At 42.1% G+C, this 25,097-nt stretch overlaps 1 protein-coding gene across 1 annotated transcript in view; it reads right to left on the minus strand.

Moving 5' to 3' along the window:
• The window catches only part of SLC17A8 (solute carrier family 17 member 8), a 42,330-nt gene extending 17,519 nt beyond the window's left edge, over positions 1 to 24,811 (minus strand). The window contains exons 1-3 of the mRNA XM_030553867.1: positions 24,380 to 24,811; positions 10,167 to 10,419; positions 5,207 to 5,325 (exon numbers count right to left, since the gene is read on the minus strand). Of these exons, the coding sequence (XP_030409727.1) occupies positions 5,207 to 5,325; positions 10,167 to 10,419; positions 24,380 to 24,480 (473 nt within the window). The 5' untranslated portion in view covers positions 24,481 to 24,811. The remainder of the gene's footprint in view (positions 1 to 5,206; positions 5,326 to 10,166; positions 10,420 to 24,379) is intronic.
• Positions 24,812 to 25,097: the final 286 nt, after the last annotated feature.

Consider the following 25,097-nt stretch of genomic DNA (forward strand, 5'->3'; position numbering starts at 1 on the left):
TCCCTATTGTTTCCTCAAGGACCTTTGCTATTACCTAGACTGTATCTTATTTTTGCCATTGTTTTGTTTCTTGTTTGTCTCCAAACAGACTCCCTTGATTTAGCTCCTTGTAGTCTGGCCTGATAACAGGTAAATTGCAGTGCACCTAGTATTCATAAAATTAAAACACATCACTCCCTCATTCTCCACAATTACAGTAGTGCCTATGAACAGGTCCCTTTGGGTGCTGAGTGTTGTACAGACGTCAACAAAGAAGACAGTCTCGGCCTTTGACAGCTCCCATGACAAGCAGGACTCAGTTGATGGACACAACAGACAAATGGGCTGGGAGGGCACAGCGACAATAAAATGAACAGAGTCAATATGAAGAGTGTTCTAAGAATTACAATGCCAAAAAATGGCGGTGGAAGCAAATGGTCTCCCATGGACATTTAAGGGGCCATTTTCAAAGCTGAGTGAATATTTAGTTGTGCTACATCCGTTATCACCAAAGGAGGTGTGGGGTTTGGCTACATTGGCCACTCCTTGCTATCAAGAGAAGTGTATTCTTTATTAGAATGCTGTGTAGGAGTCCTCACACTTCAGGGATTTACACTGCATTCAGAGGTGAAAGTAAGCCAGTACACCCCAGTACAGTGTACTGGCAAGAGCTGGTGCGCCGTACCGGGGTGAATTGGCTTCTCCTGGTGACAATTGCCACCAGAGCCCTGCTGCCAGAGCCCTGGGGAAGTGGCAGCAGAGCTCAGGCAGTGATTAAAAGGGCCCAGGGCGCCTGGTGCAGTTACCGCCCTAGACTCTTTAAATCATCCCTGGAGCCTGCCAGAGCCCTGGGGGAGCAGCACCGGGACTCCGGTGGCTATTTAAAGGATCCTGGGCTGCAGCAGCCACTACCACCCCAGCCCTTAAAATAGCTGCCGGAGCCCTGCTGCCACTTCCCAGGGGTCCAGCAGCAGGGCTCCAGGGATGATTTAAAGCACCCAGAGTGGTAGTGGCAGCCAGAGCCCTGGGTCCTTGAAATCACCACCTGAGCCCCCGGCTGCTGCTGCTACCCCGGTGCTCCAGCAGCACAGCTCGGGTGGCAATTTAAAGGGCTCAGGGCTCCCACTGCTGCTACCCTCCAGGGCCCTTTAAATCAACACCCGAGCCCCGCTGCTGGAGCCCTAAGGTAGCGGTAGTGGGACTCTGGTGGTGATTTAAAGGGCCAGGGCTCCTAGTGGCCACTACTGCAGTGGAGCCCCTGGCCCTTTAAAGCTCTGCCAGAGGCCGGGGCCCCCTCCAATGGTGATTTAAAGTGTATAAGGCTCTGCTGCGGTAGCAGCAGCTGGAGCCCTGGGCCCTTTAAATCACCCCTGGGGATTCCAGCGGCCTCTGCAGCTGGTAGCTCTGGGGGTGATTTAGAGGGCCCGGGGCTCCCAGCTGCTGCTACCACAGCCCCAGCCCTGGGCCCTTTAAATCCTGATTTAAAGTGGCTGGGGATTTATAGGCCACACCTCTTCCAGTTGAGGCCCTGCCCCTTTCTAAAGACTCCGGAGTACTGTTAAGTCCTTTAAGTTACTTTCACCCCGAGTGCATTCCATAGGAATGTAGATAAAAAAGCGAGGGAAAGAATGATCCGCAGGGAAAGAGTAGGATTTATTTTCCACTTGAGAGTTCTAATAACTGAATTCACGTTATGTATTGTTTCATTCCATATAATTTCTTTGTATGCCAAAGATCTAAATAAGAGTGGCTGAGCTAGAATTAGCTAATGTTTTGCTACTATTTATGAGGGTGAGGAACGTTTGCAAAAACAGCCATCATCTTGCCAGCAGTGCAGTACCTTGTATCTAAGATAAACTGGTCTCTTCCTTGGCTAAAAATAGCCCAGTGTTTCTAATTCATTCATGTATTCTTTTCTCCTTGCCATTCAGGGCCCTGGCAAGCTGCCAGTGTGAAATCAGAATGGAGTTCTTAAATGATGGACTCTGCTAGCCCGTGGTGTTCTATTCCTGAAAGCCAATATCAGGATGCACCTCACGTTCAATATCTCTTTATTAGTAAATAACAATGGACAACTTATAATGGTACTTTACAGTAGTCAGACATATTTTGTAATGGTGAGCAGTAAGTTAAGGGGACACTGTTATTAAATGGTTGATGAACTTTTCAAGTCAATGTGGATCTGTGGAAACATTGGGTAATTTACGATTTCACATCAAACTGAAGGGAAATTTGTGGGTTTGGGTAGTTTTGAATTACTTCCAGTGCAAAACCAGGTTATCCAGTGTGTTTTCAGCTGAGCTTTGCACTGAGAATTGAAATTATTATTATTTGTTTTATAGTAGGGCTTAGAGAGGTCAGCTGAGTTTGAGGTTCCATGATGCTACACTCAGTACAAACATGTGGTGAGACAGTCCTTGTCCCAAAGAGCTTAGAGTGTAAGCAGACAGGACCAACAAAGGATAGGGAAAAAGAAATAAACACTATCACCTTTTATAGAAGGGGCACAGGGAGATCAAACAACTTCCCCAAGCTCACAAAGAGAGTCTGTAGCAGAGTCAGGAATTGAGCCCAGATCTCCTACATACTATCTAGGTCCTTAACAACAAAGCCATCCTTCCTCTTCTAAAAGAGAAACTGGGATGGGTGATGAACCCACCTGGACTAAATCTGGAGAAAATGGTTCCATGAACACAAGTGAAAACAAGAGAGTTTGGAGTATCTCTGGATATAAACCTTAATACTACTACTGCAAATAGAAATTCTCATTTAGGGAATTTTCAGGGACCTAGTCTGTCTCAAGAAGTCCTGAGTTCTAAACATACTTATCATGATCAAGTCCTTGAGGCCACAGTATACTGCATAGATGACAACTGTGAAACTCATGTAGACACAGAAGTATTACATTGTGTGCATCAATAGCATGATATGTGCCTAGGGATGGATATAATAAATGCAGTTAGGTCACAATTACCTATGATTTTGTTGTTTACAAGAAAATAGAGGAAACAGAATCAAAAATTTATTTGACCAAAGTACAATGTATTGCAATTTTTTAAGTGTCAGTAAAAGCTGGAGAAAATTATTACATCTGTATCTGTTTCTCTGAGAATCTATTCTGCTACTTAGAAACAGGATATGGAGGCTCTGATGCAAAGTGAACATAGTAAACAAGTAGTATAATTAATGATAGAAACAGTAACAGTAGCTTGCCACTTACTGTATAAAACCTAACTGACTTCTTGCCTGTGAGGTATGGAAAGCGATACCCCCATTTAAGGTTCCCATCCCAGCACCAGTTTCTCTGCTGAATTGGTGGAATTTGGTTATTAGAGTTCAAATAGGCATATTGAGACCATAAATTGGATTCACGAGTCACAGAATTACATACACCAGCTGATATGGACATATTCTGTACTTTTTCAATACAATTACATGGAAACCTCTACCAAAATGTCACAAGTGTTTTTGATGGTGTTTTTGTTATTGTTTTTTAATATTACAAGCAATAACTTTATGTTATTTAAAATAGGGACATTTGATACACTATAAATTTCACTATAGAAAGAATGCTCTGTATTGAATTAACATTTCCACTAGATTGTGTGTAATTTGCAGCATATTTTTGGATTGTAGAAATGGATACAGATATTTTAAATGAGCTGTAAGGTGTCACAGATTCATCTTCCCACCAAGAGCGCTATTTCTCAGACTTAAAAAAAGAAAAGAAAAAAAAAAGCCTTCTTCAGTTTTACTCAGTAAAATATTGGTAGGTTTGTGGAAGTTTGAGTTGGTCCATTCTGTGGGTAGCTCAGAGAGATCAAAAGACTGGTGATACAGCTATGGTTGGGCTAGCTGGTTTGTGGACTGGGTGAGTAAGACAAACACTGAACTCAGGCAATTTTGTCTGGTGGAGGAATCAAGAGTGGAGGATGCTAACTTTGTAGAAGGAATGATGCAAATTAAGCCTAGAGTACATTTTGGAAGAGGCAATCTTTGGAGAGGGGTTGGAGCCCCACACCATTCCCCCTGCCCCCTTTCTTACAGATATATATAGTTTAAAAAACCTGGTTGACAATATTAGAGATAGCGCCACCATAAAAACCACCAGACATTTTGAGACAACCTTATCCATCCATCACCTATGTTGATGCTCCAAATCCTGGAAACTCTTAAAAATATCTTCAAACATTTATTTGAAGATACTTTTTACTTTAATAAAACTAGCTATTTTTCATTAAGTTCATTCTGAAAACAATTGTAGTGGGAGTTAACTTAAATTTTATTAAAAATCAGCAAGCTTGGAAAATGGCTGCACAAATTCATAAAGTCTGATGAAGTTACAAGAAACTGAAAACAGAGGTTTTAATGCAAAGTGCTAGGCAGCCTTAGCCATAGATGTTACTGCTAGCTCAGCCCATAATACAGGTATGTAAGTGAAGGTCTATCTGTATTTTTGTGTTTGGATAGCTTTCAGGATAGCATCTTTAAAATAGCTCCACAATTGCAACATGCACCTCTTCCAAACCTATGCAAGGCATCTCTATACATTAGGGACCCTTGAAGAGAAAAAGCTGACGTTTCTTTGTGAATCTATTTCAGAGATAAGTTGAGCCAAAACCTCATTAAGAAAATCTTTGAAAAGCAAATGACAGGGACATGTTTAAATCCCCTGGTGTGATTTGCCCAAAACTTTTCAGAAAACATTTTCTGGGATGACATGATACACAAACATTTCAGATAGACTAAGTGGTTTGGGTTATATTAGGAGTGCATTTCTTTGACCTTGCCTGCTCTAACACAAATACAAAGTGATATGTATATTAAACACCTGCAAGCCCACCCCCACCCCAACAAAAAACCCTACCAAAACAAGACACTCCATTGCACATATTTCTGTCCCCTGAGGAGAGGATGAGAGAACAAACAACGTGTGATAGATTTTAATCACCTCACGTAATTTGCTACTGGAATGCACTCAGGTACTATGGTGATGAGCGCAATGGAGTAACCTATTAGAAGAGAGTCGGAAATCAAGCTTAGACAGGGAAGCCAGCTCCAATTTTAGCTACAGAGGGAGTAGCACCACTCAGTAATAGAGATAAATACCACATATTGATTTCCACCATGATATCCCTGAAATACATTTATCACAATAAAATGTTAAGTTAAATGATGCAACAATGATCATGAAAAATTATTGATATGCCCCATTATTTTATCTTACCTGTTAGCAGCTAGTTTGTTTGAGATAAACCCTCCTGGAATTTGTGTTACAATGTAACCCCAGAAAAATGAGCCATGTATAAGTCCTACTGTCTCTGGATCCCAGCTGAACTGAGCTTTCTGCAAATGAAACAGCATTTTAACGATAAGGTGAATATTTAACATTTTGATTCCAGGATAAATCCTGTTTGGAATCCTGTAGTTTAAAGGTCACCACTTGAGCTACACTTCTCCTAGTACTATGGATACCATACACTGGACGTGTACAGACTTCTTCTCAACCAGTTACAGGACAATTAGCTCATTAAATAGCACCTTGAACACATTTGAGATAATCCCTTTAGCAGTTAAGTTTTGATTCTGAGGTTCAACCAGGATAAAGCCAAGGAGAGGCCTTTCTCAGTCAAGTCTTTGTGCAACTACCTCCTAGTACTGATCTGCCTTGACCATTTTAGAGGCCCTAATAGCAATCCCCTTTTTTATTCCTTTTCTTTATATTAACAGGGAACTGATCTCTTTCATCTGGTGAGTTAGGTCCCTGGCAGTTATGTTTTCCCCTGTGCCATATCCTTTGTTTTGGGTGGGATGCGTTTTTGGACCATTTGGTTCTTTTTAATTTGATTGCAGTGTTTTTATTGTTGAGCCCTTAGATTCCTAGCATGAACCACCTGTGTTCAGTGTTGTGTGTGCGCATGTAGGGAGGGAGGGGGGAAGATGGGGATGAAACACCCAAAGAGGAGACACTCTGCTGGCTAGTGGGGAGATATGGCTCCTTAAAACAAACCTGGATAAAATTAGCTAGGTATTTTATATTAGATTAAATGTGATAAGAATTATATTAGAGTACCAGTGCAATCAACAAAGATGATCACAGATGATCCATAGCCTACAAATGTTTGATGAACAGACACATGCCTGAACTGTCCCTATTTAATGTAATTGCATTAGGAGATATTTTCAGTCTGCCTCTCCCTGCAAGGGGCTGTTACCGTTCTTTGTAAGCATGCTTAAATGAGCCTGTGTAACATCCTTTGTTTGGATCAACCTTCTATTGCTGGGCATAGGAGAAGTGTGACATTCTGTTTCTTGGTCATTCTCATAGTATGGAAACAGAGAGGAGCGTTGATTAGCCTTCAAATGAATCTTTGGAAGACGGCACCATCATGTACATTGTGAATCAGGAAGCCTCACTAAAACATTACCCAAAAAATGGAAACTAAAGAGTCCTTAGCAGTGACATTTTGGTTTATGTTTGTGCCTTTCTGCATGCTACAAGGCAGACTCAGTTCTCCTGGTTAGATTTTTTCAAACAAACAAACAAACAAAATGCAAAACAGTTTCTCATTTTGATCAGACACTTTAATTAGCCAGTCACTCTAACAAAGAGCTGGAAACATTGCTCTCCGCTATCAATACAAAACTCAGATGAGATCATGCTAGTGGGCTGGGGTATTTTTTATGGTTATTTTTTCTAAGTGCATTAATTAACTTTGCAGAATGTCCCCATTTTCTATTAATGATTTCTAGTTTAAAGCTTAAAATAATGGTCAGTCCTGAAAGCAAAAAGGACTAACCAGTGTCTTGGTGTTTGAAAAGCCTATAAGGGCACCTTGTCCAGGGGATGGAAGGATTTGTGCCCAGAGCAGAGTAAGGAGTAAATCAAGGCTTGTGGGCACAGGCAGTCCCATCTCAACCTGCCTTTTCTCATCTGGGGACTCCTGTTCTCCCCTGTCCAGTGTAGGAGATATAATCTGCTTCTTACCAAGTCCTGCCTCATTGGGAGAAGCAGCATAGGTTGGCTGGATCCTAGAAATCAGGAATTAGACAGAATACGCACAGGGCCAGCATGCAGCCCCAGGTTCAGGTCCTGGCCAATGGTGACTACCAGTGGGGAAGTAGTAATAGGCTTTCCATCCACTTTTGCGGGGCTCATTTGGTGCTCGCAGAGACTGATCAGTTTGTTTAGCAGATGGGAGGGGGAGGAGGGAGAAGAACAGGAAAAGTTGTGGAGCCACAGCATGATGGGAAGAGTTTATCCAGCTGCTATCTTCCACTTAGAACCATAAGAAAGAAGCTTCTTGTCTTTAGAGCCATGGCGGTGGGAAGGTCCCTTTGATCACAAGTAGAACTGATCAGCATTGTTTAGTCTTGAAAAATAGTGTGGGCCCTTTTTAAATTTCTAAAAACTGGTGGACATATTGAAAAAAATTCATGAAGATTTTGACTTTTTTCAAGCAACTCTAACAACAAACTGTTTGGTAGCAGCAAGAAAGTGCCTACTTCCCATTAGAGCTGAGTTGATGACTTGGAAAAGTGCATACAATGGCAAAACAAAGGCTATCCTTAGGCAGGCAGGCAAGACTATGTTGCCCTGCTATGTCTGGAAGTAATATGATGCTTTGCACTTCCATAGTGAATGGCCTTTGTCCAAGGAGCAAAAAGCACATTAAAAATGTAAGTTAAAGCTTAATGCTCCTATGAAGTAGGTTATTATCCCCATTTTAGAAATCAGTCAAAAGACACAGAAAAGGTAAGTAACACAGTCAAGTTCACACCAGGAGCCAGTAGCAGACCAGGCATGAGCCGTAAGTCCCATAGCAAAATTTTCACAGGAATTTAGGTGCCTACTGAGATTTTTCAAAGCATCTAGATGCTTAATTCAATTTGAAATGAATGGAAGTTGGGCAGCTAAGTGGTTTTGAAAGTTCCACTAGGCATCTATCTGCGCCTGTAGGCAAATCTCTTTAAAAATCTGGCCCTAAGGTACCAGTCACATGCTCTAAGGACTTGAAAAACTCTCACTGATGTTAATGGAGCGGAATCAAACCCCGACTACTGGACTTCATTATTTCTCCGATAAAAGCAACAGAACAATCTGAGAAAGGATAATTTTTCTACATAAATAAAGATACTCCTTTAAGACCTCACACCAGCAGCTTTGATCCTGGGGTACTTGATGACAACAAACTATTTTTCCCCTCACTGCAGTTAAGTTAAAGACCCAGCCACTGATGGAACGATGGAAGACAGCAAAAGTAAAGAATAATTGTAGGCTTTGAAAAAATAAATCAGACATTGCTGACCAAAAATTTTTTTAATTAATTTTTGTAAAGTTAGGCCCCTAAAACCAAACTGAGGCAGTGGCCTGATTCTCAAAAGTACTGGGCACTCTATTGCCACAGCTGCCAACTTTCAGGTGGTAAATAAGCACCCTGACTTTCTCAATAAACCAAAAATGAAACTAATCCCATTTCAAAACAGGGCCAGAACAAGCCAATCCCTAAGAGCCCCAACATTCTATATGACTAGATCCCCCTGGCATGCAGTCTGGGACTGTGATGGACCCACTGTACATCCCTGCCTCTCTCCCTCCCTCGCCTCAGCTTGACCCTTGCCCCTGCTTGCCAGGAGCCAATCAAAAAAAGAAGCAATAGGCTGCAACAAGCAACAAGCTACCAGCTGAACAAGCAAAAAGCTACAAGCAAAAAAAACTAGCCAACAAGCAACTCACAAGCCACTGAAACCAATGCATAAACAATTTCTGCATTGTTTCTTTCCCACAGGTTTGGCATTTCTGCCTATCGCTCCCCTTTGCTAGGTTCTCAGCACTGAATTCATCAATAATCTGATTTTCAAAAATTAGGATTTAGAAGCCCGTCTTTAGGCACCAGTTTTTTAAAACTTTGGCTCTATATGCATAATAGGATCATCCGGAGTTACACTAGCTAGGATAAATGTACAGGGCATATCAACCTTTCGCTCCAGAACATAAAACAACTAATTACGACTGAGGATTAGGAAAGACCTTCCCCCTTAGCTATACTCTTGATAATTGTTTATTATGGAGGTTCTTATCCTTTCCTCGGACATTTCTGGTGTTGGCTGCTATCAGAGCCAGGATACTGTTCTGGTCATGATAACCCTCATGCTTCTTCCCCATTTAGCATCTTATCATTTGGGGATATTTCTGCAAAAGGGATGAGGAAAAATCAGTGGGATGGGCTACTGCTTCTTGTATACAAGTAGCTCCCTGTCCCTCAAGAGTTACTAGGTTTTGCACACTCAACTTCCCTTTTCTGCTGCTTCCCACCTGCCAGACCTGGCTGCAGAACACCCTTTGTTTTGGGAGGGACTGCTCCAAAAATAATGTATTTTTAAAGCATGGTGGGGAGAAGTTTAGAAGCAATGCTATTAGATTTGTCTTCTCTACCTCCACCAGCCCGCTTCCCATGGCAATGCGCAGGAATCCCCATGCATTTATCTGACAATATACCCTGGGCCATAAGAGAACCAATACATTGGGTATTAAACAGTAAAATGCCCGAGTCTAAATAGAACATGAGTCATGAAATACTTCTGGCTAAAGGCAAAGCAACCCCCCCAAAAAATGTCAATTGTACCTTGCATGGAAAAGCTAAAAATCTTTGCATGTCAATTTCTTGGCTTAATCTAATGTTAAACTAAGCAGTTTGGAACTCAGAAACACCCCACTGGACTCAGAAAAAGCACTGTACAGGCCACAGCAAGGCAACCTTGTCTATATGCTACTCCATGGTGTGCTCAATCCTGACCCAGAGGGACCAAACCCTGAATCACAGGGGACCACCTCTGAGACTCAAAGGCAATTTTGGGGGAAGCCATTGTAAGTAGAGGGTGTTCAGCACCTTCTTTGGACCAGTGTATGACCATGGCATTGTGTGAAAGATATAGGTTTCTATAAGCAGGCCCAGCTTGTGTTTAAGATATTGGACTGAGATGCACAAGACCCAAATTCAATTTATGTCTCTGCCACAGACTTCCTATGTGATCTTGGGTTAGTCTCTCTCTGTCTCCATTTCCCCATTTGCAATAGCACTTCCCTACCTCACTGGGGTGTTGTGAAGGTAAGTATTCGTGAGGTACTTGGATGGTGCGGTGATGGGGGCCAGATAAGAACAAAGACCAATAAGATGCTTCTTTACCTGAAGCTCTGGTTTTCCATTCACATAGACGGTGCTGTTGTTAACCATTTCCACTATGGCAACACCCAGATTGCACCTAATTCCAAAAGAAATGCAAAAGCCTAGACCACTCATTATAGCAATGATGTAGCGCTTGGGTAGTCCACAGCAATAGCAGTCACATAGGGGAGGTTTGTGAGTGGTTGCCAACACAGGCCTTCCCTCTTCAGTCAGTTCAATGTGGTCATCTTCTGTGTTGGTTCCATCAATTTTTCTAAAAGGATATGAAGGAGAAAAGGAAAATCTATTATTCTGTCAGTAAAACTCTTTCATATGTGCATGGCAGCAGCACACTCTATTCGGCCACTACAGCTATATCCTTATAAGAGATTTAATTCTTGCTATAATGCAGTGAATTGAAAATCAATTATACTTTTAAAGGGCTCTATCTTCAAAAGCTGCCTGAAATTTTTGCATGTGCAACCTTCCAAGTCCATAGACCCACATCAGGTAGTTGGACATCTAACTGGCCAGATGCTCGTGCAAATACTGTTTGCAAGCACAAATATGGAAGCTGTGTTGAGGTTATCAGAAATGACAAACTTCACAAAGAAAATAAAACACATTGCTAATGCTCTCCATGTTAACCATAATTACCAAATGTTGTAAATTATACCGGAAGCACACACAAAGCTCTTTTTATCTGTCTCTCTCAAAGTGCTATACAAAAAGAGGGTGTTATTAGCCACATTTTACAGATGGTGGTGTAATTGTAGGGGTCCTGACCCAAATACGAGGTGTGGGGGTGGTCAAGGGGTTGCAGTACTGCTACCCTTACTTCTCAGCTGCAGCTGGCAGCTGCACTGCCTTCAGAGCTGGGCAGCTGGACAGCGGCAACTGCAGGCTGGGAGCTCAGTTCTGAAGGCAGAGCTGCAGCCAGAAGCAGTGGAAAAGTAAGGATGGCATGGTATGGTATTGCCACAGGTGGCTGGTGAACTGCCAGGTGGGGAAGACTAGCCCCCAGCTGGTCCCTCCCACCACACCTGAGGGCCCGTCCTCCTTCCCCCAGCCGCCAGCCCCTACCCCAGCCCCAGAATGCCAGGCAGGTGGGTCAGCAGTGCAGTCACTGAGAACAGGGCAGGCGGATAGTGCGTGGCCCCCCCACCCCAGCCCCAGAGCACAGGGCAGGCTGGTGATGCGTGACCCGCCCCCAAGGAGGTGAGCCAGTGGTGCGGCCCCTGAAAGCAGGGCGGGCGGGCAGGCATCTTGCGGCCCCACCCCCTGGCCTGCTGAGCACAGAGTGAGTAGGCCGTGGGCCCCCCTGACTCCGAGAGTGCAGAGTGTGTGGGCCCCCCTTTCCAGCCCCAGTGCCTCTGGCCCCCTCCCCAAGCACCAGGTGACATGGCCTCAGCACTCCAAGTCCTGGCCACCCCAGCCTCAGCAGGCTTCCCTGAAGAGGAGCAACCTGTCTGGGCTGGGGCAGGGGGAAGGGAAAGCAGGATGTGGCTCACTCAGGTAGGCGTGTGGGCATGGCCATGCTGGGCTGTTTGGAAAGGCAAAGCCACCCCAGCCGCCCATGGGTATTGCCACCTTTACTTCTGCACTGGTGCCTGCAGAGTGGGGCCCTCCGTTAGCAGCTGCCACTCTCCAGCCGCCCAGCTCGGAAGGCAGCAGTGCACAAGTAAGGGTGGCCTGGTATGGTATTGACACCCTTACCTCTGCGGTGCTGCTGCTGGTGGTGGGGCGCTGCCTTCAGAGATTGGTGCCTGGCCAACAGCTGCTGGTCTCCAGCTGCCCAGTTCTGAAGGCAGCACAGAAGTAAGGGTGGCAATACTGTGACCCCCCCCCCGCCCCCCGCAACTCCCTTTTGGGTCAGGACCTCCAATTTGACAAACGCTGGTCTCCTCTTGTGAAATCTGTGTAATATAGGGTAAAAGGACACAAAAGACCAGATTTCCTCGGGTCAGACCAGATTTCACAGTCTGTGATGCATTTTACACAGCCGAGAATTTGGTAGAACCCAACTCATTATAGAACACACCACCCGCTTTGGGTGTCTGCCCTGTTTTCTGACAGTCACCCCTGAGATTGGCACTCACAAATAGAATGACAGAGAGTTATTCAGATCTCTGGGCCTGTTTCAGTTTCAAATAATATTTTTGAGGGGTGGGGAAAGAGGAAGGCATGCAGAGTATTCAGATTACACTATTATACAAATATCTGGACGCCATTTACAAAAACATCCCAATACATGTGGAACACAATTTGTCTAATACAAAAATGGTGTAACACCTCTTATTAACAACCTTTCTGGGCACTCTGACTGCTCTAATACAGCAAAGAATCCTGTGGCACCTTATAGACTAACAGACATTTTGGAGCATGAGCTTTCGTGGGTGAATACCCACTTCGTCAGATGCATGTAGTAGAAATTTCCAAGGGCAGGTATATATATGCAGGCAAGCTAGAGATAATGAGGTAGTTCAATCAGGGAGGATGAGGCCCTGTTCTAGCAGTTGAGGTGTGAAAACCAAGGGAGGAGAAACTAGTTTTGTAGTTGGCAAGCCATTCACAGTCTTTGTTTAATCCTGAGCTGATGGTGTCAAATTTGCAGATGAACTGAAGCTCAGCAATTTCTCTTTGAAGTCTGGTCCTGAAGTTTTTTTGCTGCAGGATGGCCACCTTAAGGTCTGCTATAGTGTGGCTAGGGAGGTTGAAGTGTTCTCCTACAGGTTTTTGTGTATTGCCATTCCTAATATCTGATTTGTGTCCATTTATGCTTTTCTGTAGCGACTGTCCAGTTTGGCCGATGTACATAGCAGAGGGGCATTGCTGGAACAAATCAACATACCCTTAGAGCCCCGACCAGGGTTATTCTATCTACTGCCCAAGATCCACAAACCTGGAAATCCTGGTGCCCCTTCATCTCTGGCATTGGCACTCTCACTGAAGGACTGTCTGGATATGTGGACTCTGTACTCAGACCCTATGCCATCAACACTCCCAGCTATCTCCGTGACACCACTGATTTCCTGAGGAAACTACAATGCATTGGTGACCTTCCAGAAAACACCATCCTAGCCACCATGGACGTAGAGGCTCTCTACACGAACATCCCACACACAGATGGAATACAAGCTGTCAGGAACAGTATCTCTGATGATGCCACAGCACAACTGGCTGCTGAACTCTGTGCCTTTATCCTCACACACAACTATTTCAAATTTGATGACAATATATATCTCCAGATCAGTGGCACCGCTATGGGCACCCGCATGGCCCCACAATATGCCAACATTTTTATGGCCGACCTGGAACAACGCTTCCTCGGATCTCGTCCACTCATGCCCCTTCTCTACCTACGCTACATTGATGACATCTTCATCATCTGGACCTATGGGAAGGAGACTCTGGAAAAATTCTACCACGATTTCAACAGCTTCCACCCCACCATCAACCTCAGCCTGGACCAATCTACACGGGAGGTCCACTTCCTAGACACCACGGTGCAAATAAGTGATGGTCACATTAACACACCCTATACCGAAAACCTGCCGACTGCTATGCCTACCTTCATGCCTCCAGCTTCCATCCCGGGCACATCACACGATCCATTGTCTACAGCTAAGCACTGAGGTACAAATCGCATCTGCTCTAACCCCCTCAGACAGAGACCAACACCTACAAAATCTCCGCCAAGCATTCTCAAAACTACAATACCCGCACGAGGAAATAAGGAAACAGATCAACAGAGCCAGACATGTACCCAGAAGCCTCCTACTGCAAGACAAACTCAAGAAAGAAACCAACAGGACTCCACTGGCCATCACATACAGTCCCCAGCAAAAACCCCTCCAACGCATCACCAGGGATCTACAATCCATCCTGGACAACAATTCCATACTTTCACAGGCCTTGGGTGGCAGGCCAGTCCTCGCCCACAGGCAACCTGCCAACCTGAAACATATTCTCACCAGTAACTGCACATTGCACCATAGTAACTCTAGCTCAGGAACCAATCCATGCAACAAACCTCGATGCCAACTCTGCCCACATATCTACACCCGCGACACCATCACAGGACCTAACCAGATCAGCCATACCATCACCGGTTCATTCACCTGCATGTCCACCAATGTAATATACGCCATCATATGCCAGCAATGCCCCTCTGCTATGTACATCGGCCAAACTGGACAGTCTCTACGGAAAAGGATAAACGGACACAAATCAGATGTTAGAAATGGCAATATACAAAAACCTGTAGGAGAACACTTCAACCTCCCTGGCCCCACTATAGCAGACCTTAAGGTGGCCATCCTGCAGCAAAAAAACTTCAGGACCAGACTTCAAAGAGAAACTGCTGAGCTTCAGTTCATCTGCAATTTTGACACCATCAGCTCAGGATTAAACAAAGACTGTGAATGGCTTGCCAATTACAGAACCAGTTTCTCCTCCCTTGGTTTTCACACCTCAACTGCTAGAACAGGGCCTCATCCTCCCTGATTGAACTACCTCATTATCTCTAGCTTGCCTGCATATATATACCTGCCCCTGGAAATTTCCACTACATGCATCTGATGAAGTGGGAATTCACCCACGAAAGCTCATGCTCCAAAACGTCTGTTAGTCTATAAGGTGCCACAGGATTCTTTGCTGGTTTTACAGATCCAAATTAACATGGCTACCCCTCTGATGCTCTAATACAGTGTCTCTAAGCATTTTCAGATGGGCAACCCCATCATTCAATATCAAAAATATTCACGATGTCCTTGCATGTATTATAAAAGTAAGAGTAAAAAGTGTATCAATACTAACAATAAGCCTATATAATTTATTTGTGTGCTAGTTTTGAGAGGTTGACGGAATACTAGAACCTGAAGGGTAAGGATGTGCAGGGAGTGAGGAAGCAAGATTTTCTTTGCTTTCAATTATTATCAAACCCTCCCAAGCCCTCGAGGGTCATGACCAAACAGTGGAGAGACACTGCTCTAATAAATTCTTATCCCCTATTTGTTCAGACAAAACAACTTTGCTTTATTTAGTGCATCATCTCTTCTGATGAATTCATAGCTATCAGAAGTGTTAGTTCTTCTGGGCAATGACTGCAACAGCTTACAGCACTTAACACCATGAGGGCCCTGTCTTGATGAAGGCTCTGGGTTCTTCAGTAATGTAAGCAGGGGTTAAAGTAACAAAGGTCTTACTGATACGCTGGGGCAGCCGGAGTCCTGGGCAAAGTGGGGGGTGGCTCTGGGCCCCTGGAAGGAGCATGGCCTCAGGCAGATGGGTCAGAGTTGGGGCCAGACTCCCGCTGCCAGCCCTTTAGTGCTGCCGGGCCCGTGCCGCCAGGGGCTTTGGCAACAATTTAAAGGGCCCGGGGCTCTGGCTGCGGCCAGGAGCCCTGGACCTTTTTAAATCACTGGGCCCCGGGGAAGCTGCCCCTTTTGCACTCGCCCCCGTGTCAGCGACCCTGCTGGTATGTTGCTTAAAGCACTAACGTTGGCTGTGTACCAGCCCATACCGGCAGCCACTTTCTAACCAGTACGTCATACCAGCCGTACTGGCTTACTTTCACCTCTGAATGTAAATATTAGAAAACAGCAACAACTCATGGGGGATATTTTTCCCCACTTCCTGTGAACTCAGTGCTGGTGAAAAGTGTCAAACTGGCAGCCTGGAGATCCCAAGCCCTCTGTTCATCCACATGAAAGATCCAGTGTCTGCAGTGACAGTGCAAATTGTTCCTATAGCATGCCTTGAGCATGCTTTGAAGGATAAGAAAATAGTTTAATCTCCTGGACCGAGCCTCTCTGCTGAGATTGCCTGTTGTGATGATAAATTTTGTGATGTACACACCTGTCAACTGCAACCAGATTGAAACTTAATTCACATTGGGCAATAAATCACCACTAAATAGTAGCAATTTACTGTCCTGAGCTGGATTTGACCCAGTGAGCTAGTGGTGACAGATCTACGTCCAAAGCTCCTTAAACCCAGTGGTTCCTGCCTTCTTCTGGAGGAGCCCCCATTGTGCTGGAATGATTGACAGATGTGCCTCCCTCCGCTGTGCTTCCTCACACTGTGCCCTGGCACCATTCCTGCAATCTCATTTTCTGTCTCCTGGCCTTTAGTCCTTTCTTTTTCCTTTGCATCTTTTACATTTGTGGGTGTTGTGTGCATGTGCATTCTAACTCTTATTATTCTGCTCAGTTGCTTTGTCTCTCCCTTCTGGATTCCCATTCACTAGAAGGCAACATGCTATCTAGGTAGGAGGGAGCTATTGGTGGCTGCATTGGGGCCAGACTATATATGTTCCCTTGGGCCAGGGAGAGACTAGTTCTCTGCCTGCAAACTGTTCCTGTGGCTGGTTGCTTTAGGGGTCATTGTGGAAGTAGGGAAGGAAGCTGAGTGACTTTCAAGGAGCCAACTGCTGCTTCAACTATCATCACATGAGCACATTTGCAATGAGAGTTGGAGCTGATCTGGGGTTACTCAGCTTTCTCCACCTCCTTTGCCCTTCTCCTATGTCCTGAGCCCTATGGCTAAACCCACCTCTTCCCCAAGGTGGCCTGTCCTCTATTGCTGGGAAGCACAACCCTAAGCCACCCCCTATCAGAAATCATTAAGACAAGAGAGCATTTTCTGTTCAGCTTAAACTATTGATGAAAGAAACGTCTTTAAACCCAAACCTCATTTGGCTCATGATTGTATTTACATTAACTATTGTTAGTATTATTCCTTTCAAAGCACTCTCCTATTTCAGATATACTCCTGACCTTAGCATAAGTGTGTCAAATCTCCTACATTTAGACAATGCTGTTATATAGGACATTGCTTTCCAATCCAACCAGAAGCAGGAATTCTTAGAAATATTGAAAAAAAAATACTGTTAGTGTGAGATTTCCAACCAAAGTTTGCAGACCAAAAAGGTATGAATAAGTTTTGGAAAAGCATCTTTACTTGGGGGATTCATCAGAGCTCCGCACCTTTTGCTGTTCACCCAACATAAAACTATACATAGCAAAATTGAATCTTAAAATCTAGCTAAGCAAGGATTTTCATTTTTAGCCAAACTAAAAAGTTGCAAAACCAACTCGCGTAACATTCTAGTACTTGTCTTTTCAACAGCAAGTTCATTTTTCTGTGGTCATGCATCTCATATTCATCACACCCAATCTATAAGAATATCACTGGTAGCACTGTTAGTAATGCTAAGAGGAGAATGAACTTTAAGTGCACTCTCTGTACCTAAGCTAAATTTTTCCTTTCTCAACATTAACTTTTTATTCATTGCTTTAAAATGGTGGATTTGGGCCCTAGGCCTCAATCCATCAAAACACTTAAATGCATGATTAACTTTGAACATATAAATATCCACATTGAAGTCAATAGCCAATTCATACACTTAAGCATGTGCTTAATCCAATCTTGAGCCCTTAGACAGCACTTGTACTACAAAGCTTTTCATTTTATGTTATTTTGTCACCTGGAAATTGGCTCTGAAATGAGACTCAGAATATGACTCTTTGCATCTGCTGAGGAGTTACTATTGAAGGATTTTATCACTGTGAAATGATGAGCAGAATTACTTATAAACTCCGAGGAAGACTGAACTGCTTTGCAAGGTTATGAAATGGTTTAACTCTTTCTGATAAGAGCTAGTTATTTCCTTCTTCCAGGTACCCGGCCTGTAGCATATTTGCAGTACATCACTCTTCTATTTTCCCTTGTTAATATGTCCTGCTGTATATCCACACTCACCTTTGGCTGATGTTCATTCATACAAAACAGTAAAAAAAAAAGTATTTGATATTCACATAATTCTCAAATAAGATGTCACAGTGACGTTGGTCTGTTTGCTTAAGAAATGGCTAATTTACACCATTCCATAGCCTTTAGGGGCTTGTCAGAACTGTTTGCTCACAGTCCAAATAACCTGTGTAATTAAGGACATGATTAAAACAGAATTAATTTCACACACAAAACTGTGCTGAGGGCCATCCTGCTGGCACAAGGCAACTTAGACTTAACTGTAGCTTGCTACATTTTTTTAAATACTCAATTCTTCTCAAAACTAACTAAACTTGCTCGTTAGAAGTAGGCATGTCCCGTCCCCGCCGCCCACCCTGCTTTCAATAGGCGCAAGAGTGGAATTCAGAGTTTTAAAAAGCGGAGATTCCTGATCAAAGCCATAGCAGATCTTACATATTTTGTATTTAATTGATGAGTTTGTTTCCTGATTATTTTGGCTCATGTAAAAGAAATGGTTTTGCCATTTTGTGAACAATATGAAGTTGCTTTTTCAACACTTAGCATTAAAATATAGCTGTCTGCTGGTGGAACCTCCATAGCGTCTCTTAGTTGGGTGTTTGGCAGAGAAGCTGTTCTAGAGACAACACATATTTAAATCTTGGAGAAATTCAAGGCCCCTTTTGAGCTTCAGTCCTGCCAAAGCTTTAACAGCACCATAGCTGTGACAGTACCGATTGCTTCTATCCTGTACCACACTGAAATCAGACACAGAAAAATCTTGCAAGAGCACATGCAGGTGAGCTGTCTCCAGCTGATCTACTTGTAGCTAGTTGAAGCATCCTGGGAGAGCTGTAATGCCTTAAGCATAACATCCTCCTGACCACTAGAACTTTAACCTACCATCCCTCCCTAACCAGCATGAAGTGTTCCACCAAAAGACTGTGCAAATCCATAATGCAAAAATAATAGATTTAGCAGTTTCCTATTGATTTTACCATGTCCTTTAAAACATGAGATTTCATTTAAAAACTCTGAAGTCTCTATCCTTTGCAATGATATATCATCACACACTGTATGTCTCATGTTCTCACTGTAACACAAAATTTTAACTCCAGCCTCAGACTTCCCCACGTCATAAACACGTCATAATGTCCACCATTGCATGGATTTCTAAGAGATCGTCATAAGATTGGAGTTAAAAATTTGTTTTATAGTGCCATCACAAAGAAGGTAGGTTGTGTAAATGTTGGAGTTGTTTAGGACTTCTAGACAAAGGATCAGAGTTTGTCAGTGAAAGTAATGTGTGCAAATTAAGATATATTCTAGGAGGACACATTCAGTGGACAGTTTCTTGCTTTTAAGGGTTTGTGTGGGTTGGTTTCCCCTTAAGCAACTGGTTTTAATTACTTTTTTCCCTTTGGGGGAATTGTATGTGAAATTGATCGATCTAGTTTCAATTGTCCAAGCTGAGTGAAACACTAAAGTAAACCACCATAGAAAGTGAAAAGGTTAAATTATTAAGACTGTTGTGATCTAAAAGTAGTTATTAGTAAATCAAAATATGTAATTAGTAAGCCAAAGTATGTAATTATCTTCCTTTGACAATCTAGGTCAGAAGTTATTGATCAATAAAGTAAATATATCAAAGAACTGTTCTTTAATTTTCTTTTGCCTACCTCTCACTCCACTTTCTTGGAAGAGGTAAGATTTTAAGTAACAGCAGCATTTTGGGCAGCTGGCATAGATGAGATTATTATGCAAAGCTGAACCATCTGTTCACACCTATATCTTTTCAGCTGACTGACAATGCACAGAAACATGAAAAAACATTCCCCTGACCCAAGACTCAGTATTAAAAATAGTGCTTAGTGAACCAGAAAAACTAGGACCTTGGGCCCAGTATTGCTTCCACTTTTACTAAGGACTTTAATGAGAGCCTGACTGGGCCCTGAAAAGATATATTTTGAATATTCAGAACTCCCTTATAGCACAGCAGCACAATTTAAAGATATATGTATGCCTTACATCTGAGGTATATTGCAAGATGCTTCAGAATAATGCAATGACCTATTTTATCTAGTTTAATTTGAAGAGTGTGCTGTAGGACGTTGTTCTACCTGGGCTCATACTGTCCATGATCATCCCATATATCACTCCATTTCTTTGCCCTTCACACTATTTTTTTTCCTTTTTAAGTTCTGAAAAATAAAAATATGAGAATGAACATTTGGACATTGAACGTGGATGGGCATATTTCCACAAAGCATGGTCTCACACACTTGCTGGCCCTGGTACTTCCTAAAATTCAGAAACAAAATGGTGGTTACAACAATAATTTAAAATAGGGCTTTGTTTAAAACACATTTGTGGCCACCTGGCATGCATGATCTCTCTCTTTCCAGAGCCTCTGGATTTTAAGGCTATTCCCAGTTGTGCATGGTAAATTATTCATCTTCGAATCTGATCATGTTTTTTCTTGAGAGACTACCAAGCTTTCACCCCTTCAGTCTTATCTTGCCTTGTCTTCTGCCCTACCTCCCCACATGCAGAGCCTTGGGCCTTAGGCTTCACTCACTTGTTCCATATAGGTGGATAGTCCCATTCGGGGAGAGAAGCAAGCAAAGAACACTCCACATCTCCTCTCCAATGGGAAGGTTCCACTCCTCTCGACTGGGTCTACACATGGGTCCAAGCCAGAAGAGGGCTTAATGCTGCATGCTGGGATGCATTTTCCAGGATAGGTCAGACTTACTATACAAAAGTCTCTTGGGTTTTCCTACAAGCCTTCTTAAAGATTGATTTTCATCATTTATGAAGGATTATTTTCAGATGTTCAGAAATGTCCTCTTTTAGAGTGTGTATACTTCTCAGGGGCATTATCCACAGACTTTCAGATTTATTACACATTCATCTACCCCATAGATAGCCATCTAAACTTTTTGACACAATCCATCTGGGAATTTTAATGATATATGTATCCCAATCTTAAAGTTCATACACTAAATATTTGAAAATCTATTCAAAATAGAATTTCAGTATAGCTCCAATAGTTAGTGTTCATAGACACTGTACTCATTTATCCATTGCTGCTTTCTCTAGTCATTTTCTTTCATCTTGAACATCTCTCAATTTTTCATACTTAAAACTACTGATTAAACAGCTTGAATTAACTTTTAACAAGTCCCAAAACTACTAAGAAAAAAATAATTTTTATAGCAAGTGCACCTTCACCTTGCTGTGTGTATTTATTCTGGTGTAGAAACTAAACCACACTTGGCAAAGATAAGCAATCACATAAAAGGATGGAGCAGAATTTAAATGGTTTCATTTTTAAATTATTTAAAATTGCATAGATGCTATAATGATGGGAAAATTATAAATACCTACAATAAATTAGATCAGACTGATGCATTTCAGAATAACCTTTACACGATACAAGGGGGCTATATGATAACATGTCTCATACGTAATATGAGACAATTACACAACATACAAATCTCACATCTTCCTCTTTAACATTATTAACCATCCTCAGCACACTCAGTTTCATCATGGCAGCAAGAATTAGCAGATTCAGTGTAACCTCAAACATTCAAATATCAATTAACTAAAACCCTCATTTATGCAAAGGTGAACACAACTTATGAGGTCTTGTTTGATCACTTGGAATTTGTCCAGGTTCTAGTCATTGATGGACAACTCTTGGTATAGCAGCACCAGTTGAAAAACCTTAGTGTAGACAGGCAAACCCTATGCAAACTGTGATTTGCACCACGGCAGCTTACCCCTGTTTCAAGCAGGGATAAACTACACTGAGTAGCACTATAGCAGATGTGGTTGTCTAAACTAGGGGTGCAGCTATACCAGTGGCTGGTCAAAGATCACAGATTCTCATGGTAGACAAAGCCTGAGATTGTGCTGTAGTGTATAAAGTTTTCTACTCAGAAAATTTAACACAGTGAAGTCCTTAAGTGCATACGTCTGCAGAGTTTGGAAGCTTTTCAGAAGAAAGCCTATTTTCCTGTGAAATGTAGAAAAGCCAGCAGACTCCTGGCCCCAACACCCATTAATCCAAATCCAGAATCAACTGAATGAATTTCAGGTGCCTCATTATATTAAGCTAATCAAGAATGTGCTATTATTGCACTTTAAACTCTTTCTAAATTGGAATGGTTAAAGCCACTTCTAAAACCTCTAGCAAAGTTATTCCAAATGACAACAAGCCAACGGCAACTTGAGCTTCCATAAGATCAGACAGGAGGGAATTATTTGTGTCAATGGATTTTAAATTGCAAGGATCATTTTAAAATATTTAAATGGAAAGTAGAAGAATACTATTTATACAATTATTTAAAAAAAAAAAACACACCTTTAACTCATCCTATTTTCCAGTGCCCGTAATTTTCTTTACAGGTTGCTAAATAGCAACCTGTAATCAGTCATCAACTAAATATTAGAAAATGTATAATATTCTGTGCTGATTTACATATTGTTGAAGTCAGTGTGGTTGGATGGGGAACAAAGTCAAGGCTGAATTTGGCCCAGCAAATTACCATAATAAAAGCAAATTTCATATTTTTACTTTGTGTTTTAAGTAGCAGTGGATGAAGCTCAAGCTAAACAGCTACATGTTTTAATAGTTTACAGAAGTTTTTCAAACAAACAAACTAGTTTGGGCTCCATCTATCCCAAGAATAGACTTTGTCATTAAGCTTTCAGTGCTTCTTGGTTTGGGCCTGATTATAGACATGGTGAAAATAGCCTTGCATTGTATTTCTCTATTTCCTCTTTCGCCCTTGGCATTAAAATTGGGAAGGCGAGAAGCATGTGAACATTTAAAAAGAAAAAGTTTAACAGATTTTTCTCTATGTCAAATATGGCTTGATTTGGCTCACTACAAGTTTCGGGCAAAGCTTGAGACCAGTTCTTACTGATGGGTATTTGAACAAGTTTGCCAGCTCCTGTTAGAGCTCTTTGTTTGGGTAACAAAGACAATTCAAAGCTTGTGTGACTTTTCCACATGGCAACCAAATGCACTGTCAACAAGTCACATGGATATGCCACCTTAATGTTAGACTATAAACCATAAGTACATTTGTTCATATGGACCAGCAGGATTCACAGCAAAATGACTTGTGATTTAGTTGTACAGCCATCCTCCTTGGTTGTGTGGGTGTGGATATGTACGGTTTATATACTCTGAAAGTCAAAAAGCAAATGCCTGGCTTTGTATAAAAGATTGTAAATGGAGAAAAGTTAAGGAGAAACTATGAAGGGAATAAATACTCTGAGTATGCTTCAATGTGTTTACAAGGTGTAGAAGTCCTCACAATAGCAAGAGATATATGAATTCATATTAGTGACTCCTAAAAAAAAAAAAAAGCATTCTCTCCCGCTCTTCTGCAAATATATATACACACACACACACACCACAGTGTAGTATATAAATGAATTAGTTTTTCTTTCTTTCTCTGAATAGAAGACGAGCACAGATGGACCAAGAATCATACCTGGACCAGCACTCCCAACAGAAAAATCAATCTGACCTTTGTATGTAAAAGCACATACAAATTAAATAGAATAAAATAAATTAAAAATAAATTAAATTGCAAACAGTGGTCTGATCTTGCAAACATTTAAGCATGTGATTAACATTATGCATATGAGTAGCACCGTTAAAGTTATTGGCACTTTATTATGCATAAAATATGTAAATAAATGATGTCAATTGAATTATCCATGTCTTTAAAGTTAGTGTGTGTGTAAAGGTTTGCAGGATAGCCTTTACTTATAATGTTACTATTTTGTACTGATATCCATGTTTCTCCTTTACTTATCAATTTGATTCCTTTGTGTGTATAGTTTTTTGTGGGGTTTTTTGTAATTATTATTCAAAAGTAAAAATGTTCAAGCTTTTGTTTTATTTTAAACTTGCAAATTAAGGTGAAAATGGTGAACTTTTTTTCCTACCCCTAATAAACCCCGGATTCTCTTTTCTCTCTTTCAAACTCCTGTTTGCCCTAGCTAAAATACACACACACACACACACACACACACACACACACACACACACGATTTTCACTGGATAGCTTTTCTGTTATTGATCAAGGGTAAAATTTTCAGATACACTCAAGCAATTTAGGAGCCTAAATCTCATTGAAAGTCACTAGACTTCTAAGTCAATTGGGCATTTTTGAAAATTTTACCCTAAAACTTTTTAAACATGTAGCCATAGAGTTTGCATGTCGCAATTTGCAAAATGATCCTCATTTCTCATGCAAGCCAAAAATAGAAATCACTTCCATTAAATATTTAAAACTGTGTTTAACTGTGGTTCTTTTTCATGCTCTACATAACATTAGAGAATTGTTTCATAATTTACTTTCAGCTCTTGTTCAGCATAATATACTTTATAGTCTATATAGAGCCACTGCTGCAACATTATTGAATCTTTCTTGGATGTTTCCATCAGATTTTACCTTTGCAGATTCCCCAGAGAGTCACTAACAGTGGTCTTCACGTCTTCCCTCCCTGGTTTCAAAAATCTGTCTTTCAGTGAACTAAACCCTTCAAAAGGCATCTTGTCTGTCTTCTAAATAAATCCTTTCGGTTAACAGTTATTCACTGCTGCAGTCATATTTGCTGTTTTCAGACTTGGGGGTCCCTGTTAGTCACCTTGATGATCTCTGGGACAACAACCAGTTGCTCTAGAAAGTAGCCCAGAAGGGAAAATTTAATGCAGATCCTCCAGAACAAGAAAGTCAGGCAGGCAGAGCTTCAGTGTGAAATCTTCTAAGAAGTAAGGGCTCAGCAGCTCAATTGCTGCAGCTCCACTGTGTATGTGCTGTAGGGGCTGGCACCTGGAAAGGAAGCGGCTAGTCCAAAGGGCTGCAGCTGGAGGAGCTGGAGATACTGAGGTCCGTATTCCTGGACCTGGTATTGTTGCCTGCACCTCACGCTGACTTGCTCAGTCTCATTCTCCCTCCCTCCTCTCACTGCCTCTCTCATGCTGAGATCCTATGCAAGGTGATGCTATAGTAACGGACACAAAACGTGTCCTCAAGCCACTCAAGTTTATTAATAGGATCTCATCCAGAGCAAAGGGAAGAAGCAAAGTTTATTAAACATTTACAAGTTCTCTCTGATGCAGGATGGGAATTACAGGCTACAGTTCCCAGTCACTGTTTATCCCCCTGT

Source organism: Gopherus evgoodei, chromosome 1, assembly GCF_007399415.2.
Source record: "Gopherus evgoodei ecotype Sinaloan lineage chromosome 1, rGopEvg1_v1.p, whole genome shotgun sequence".
NCBI lineage: Eukaryota > Metazoa > Chordata > Testudines > Testudinidae > Gopherus > Gopherus evgoodei.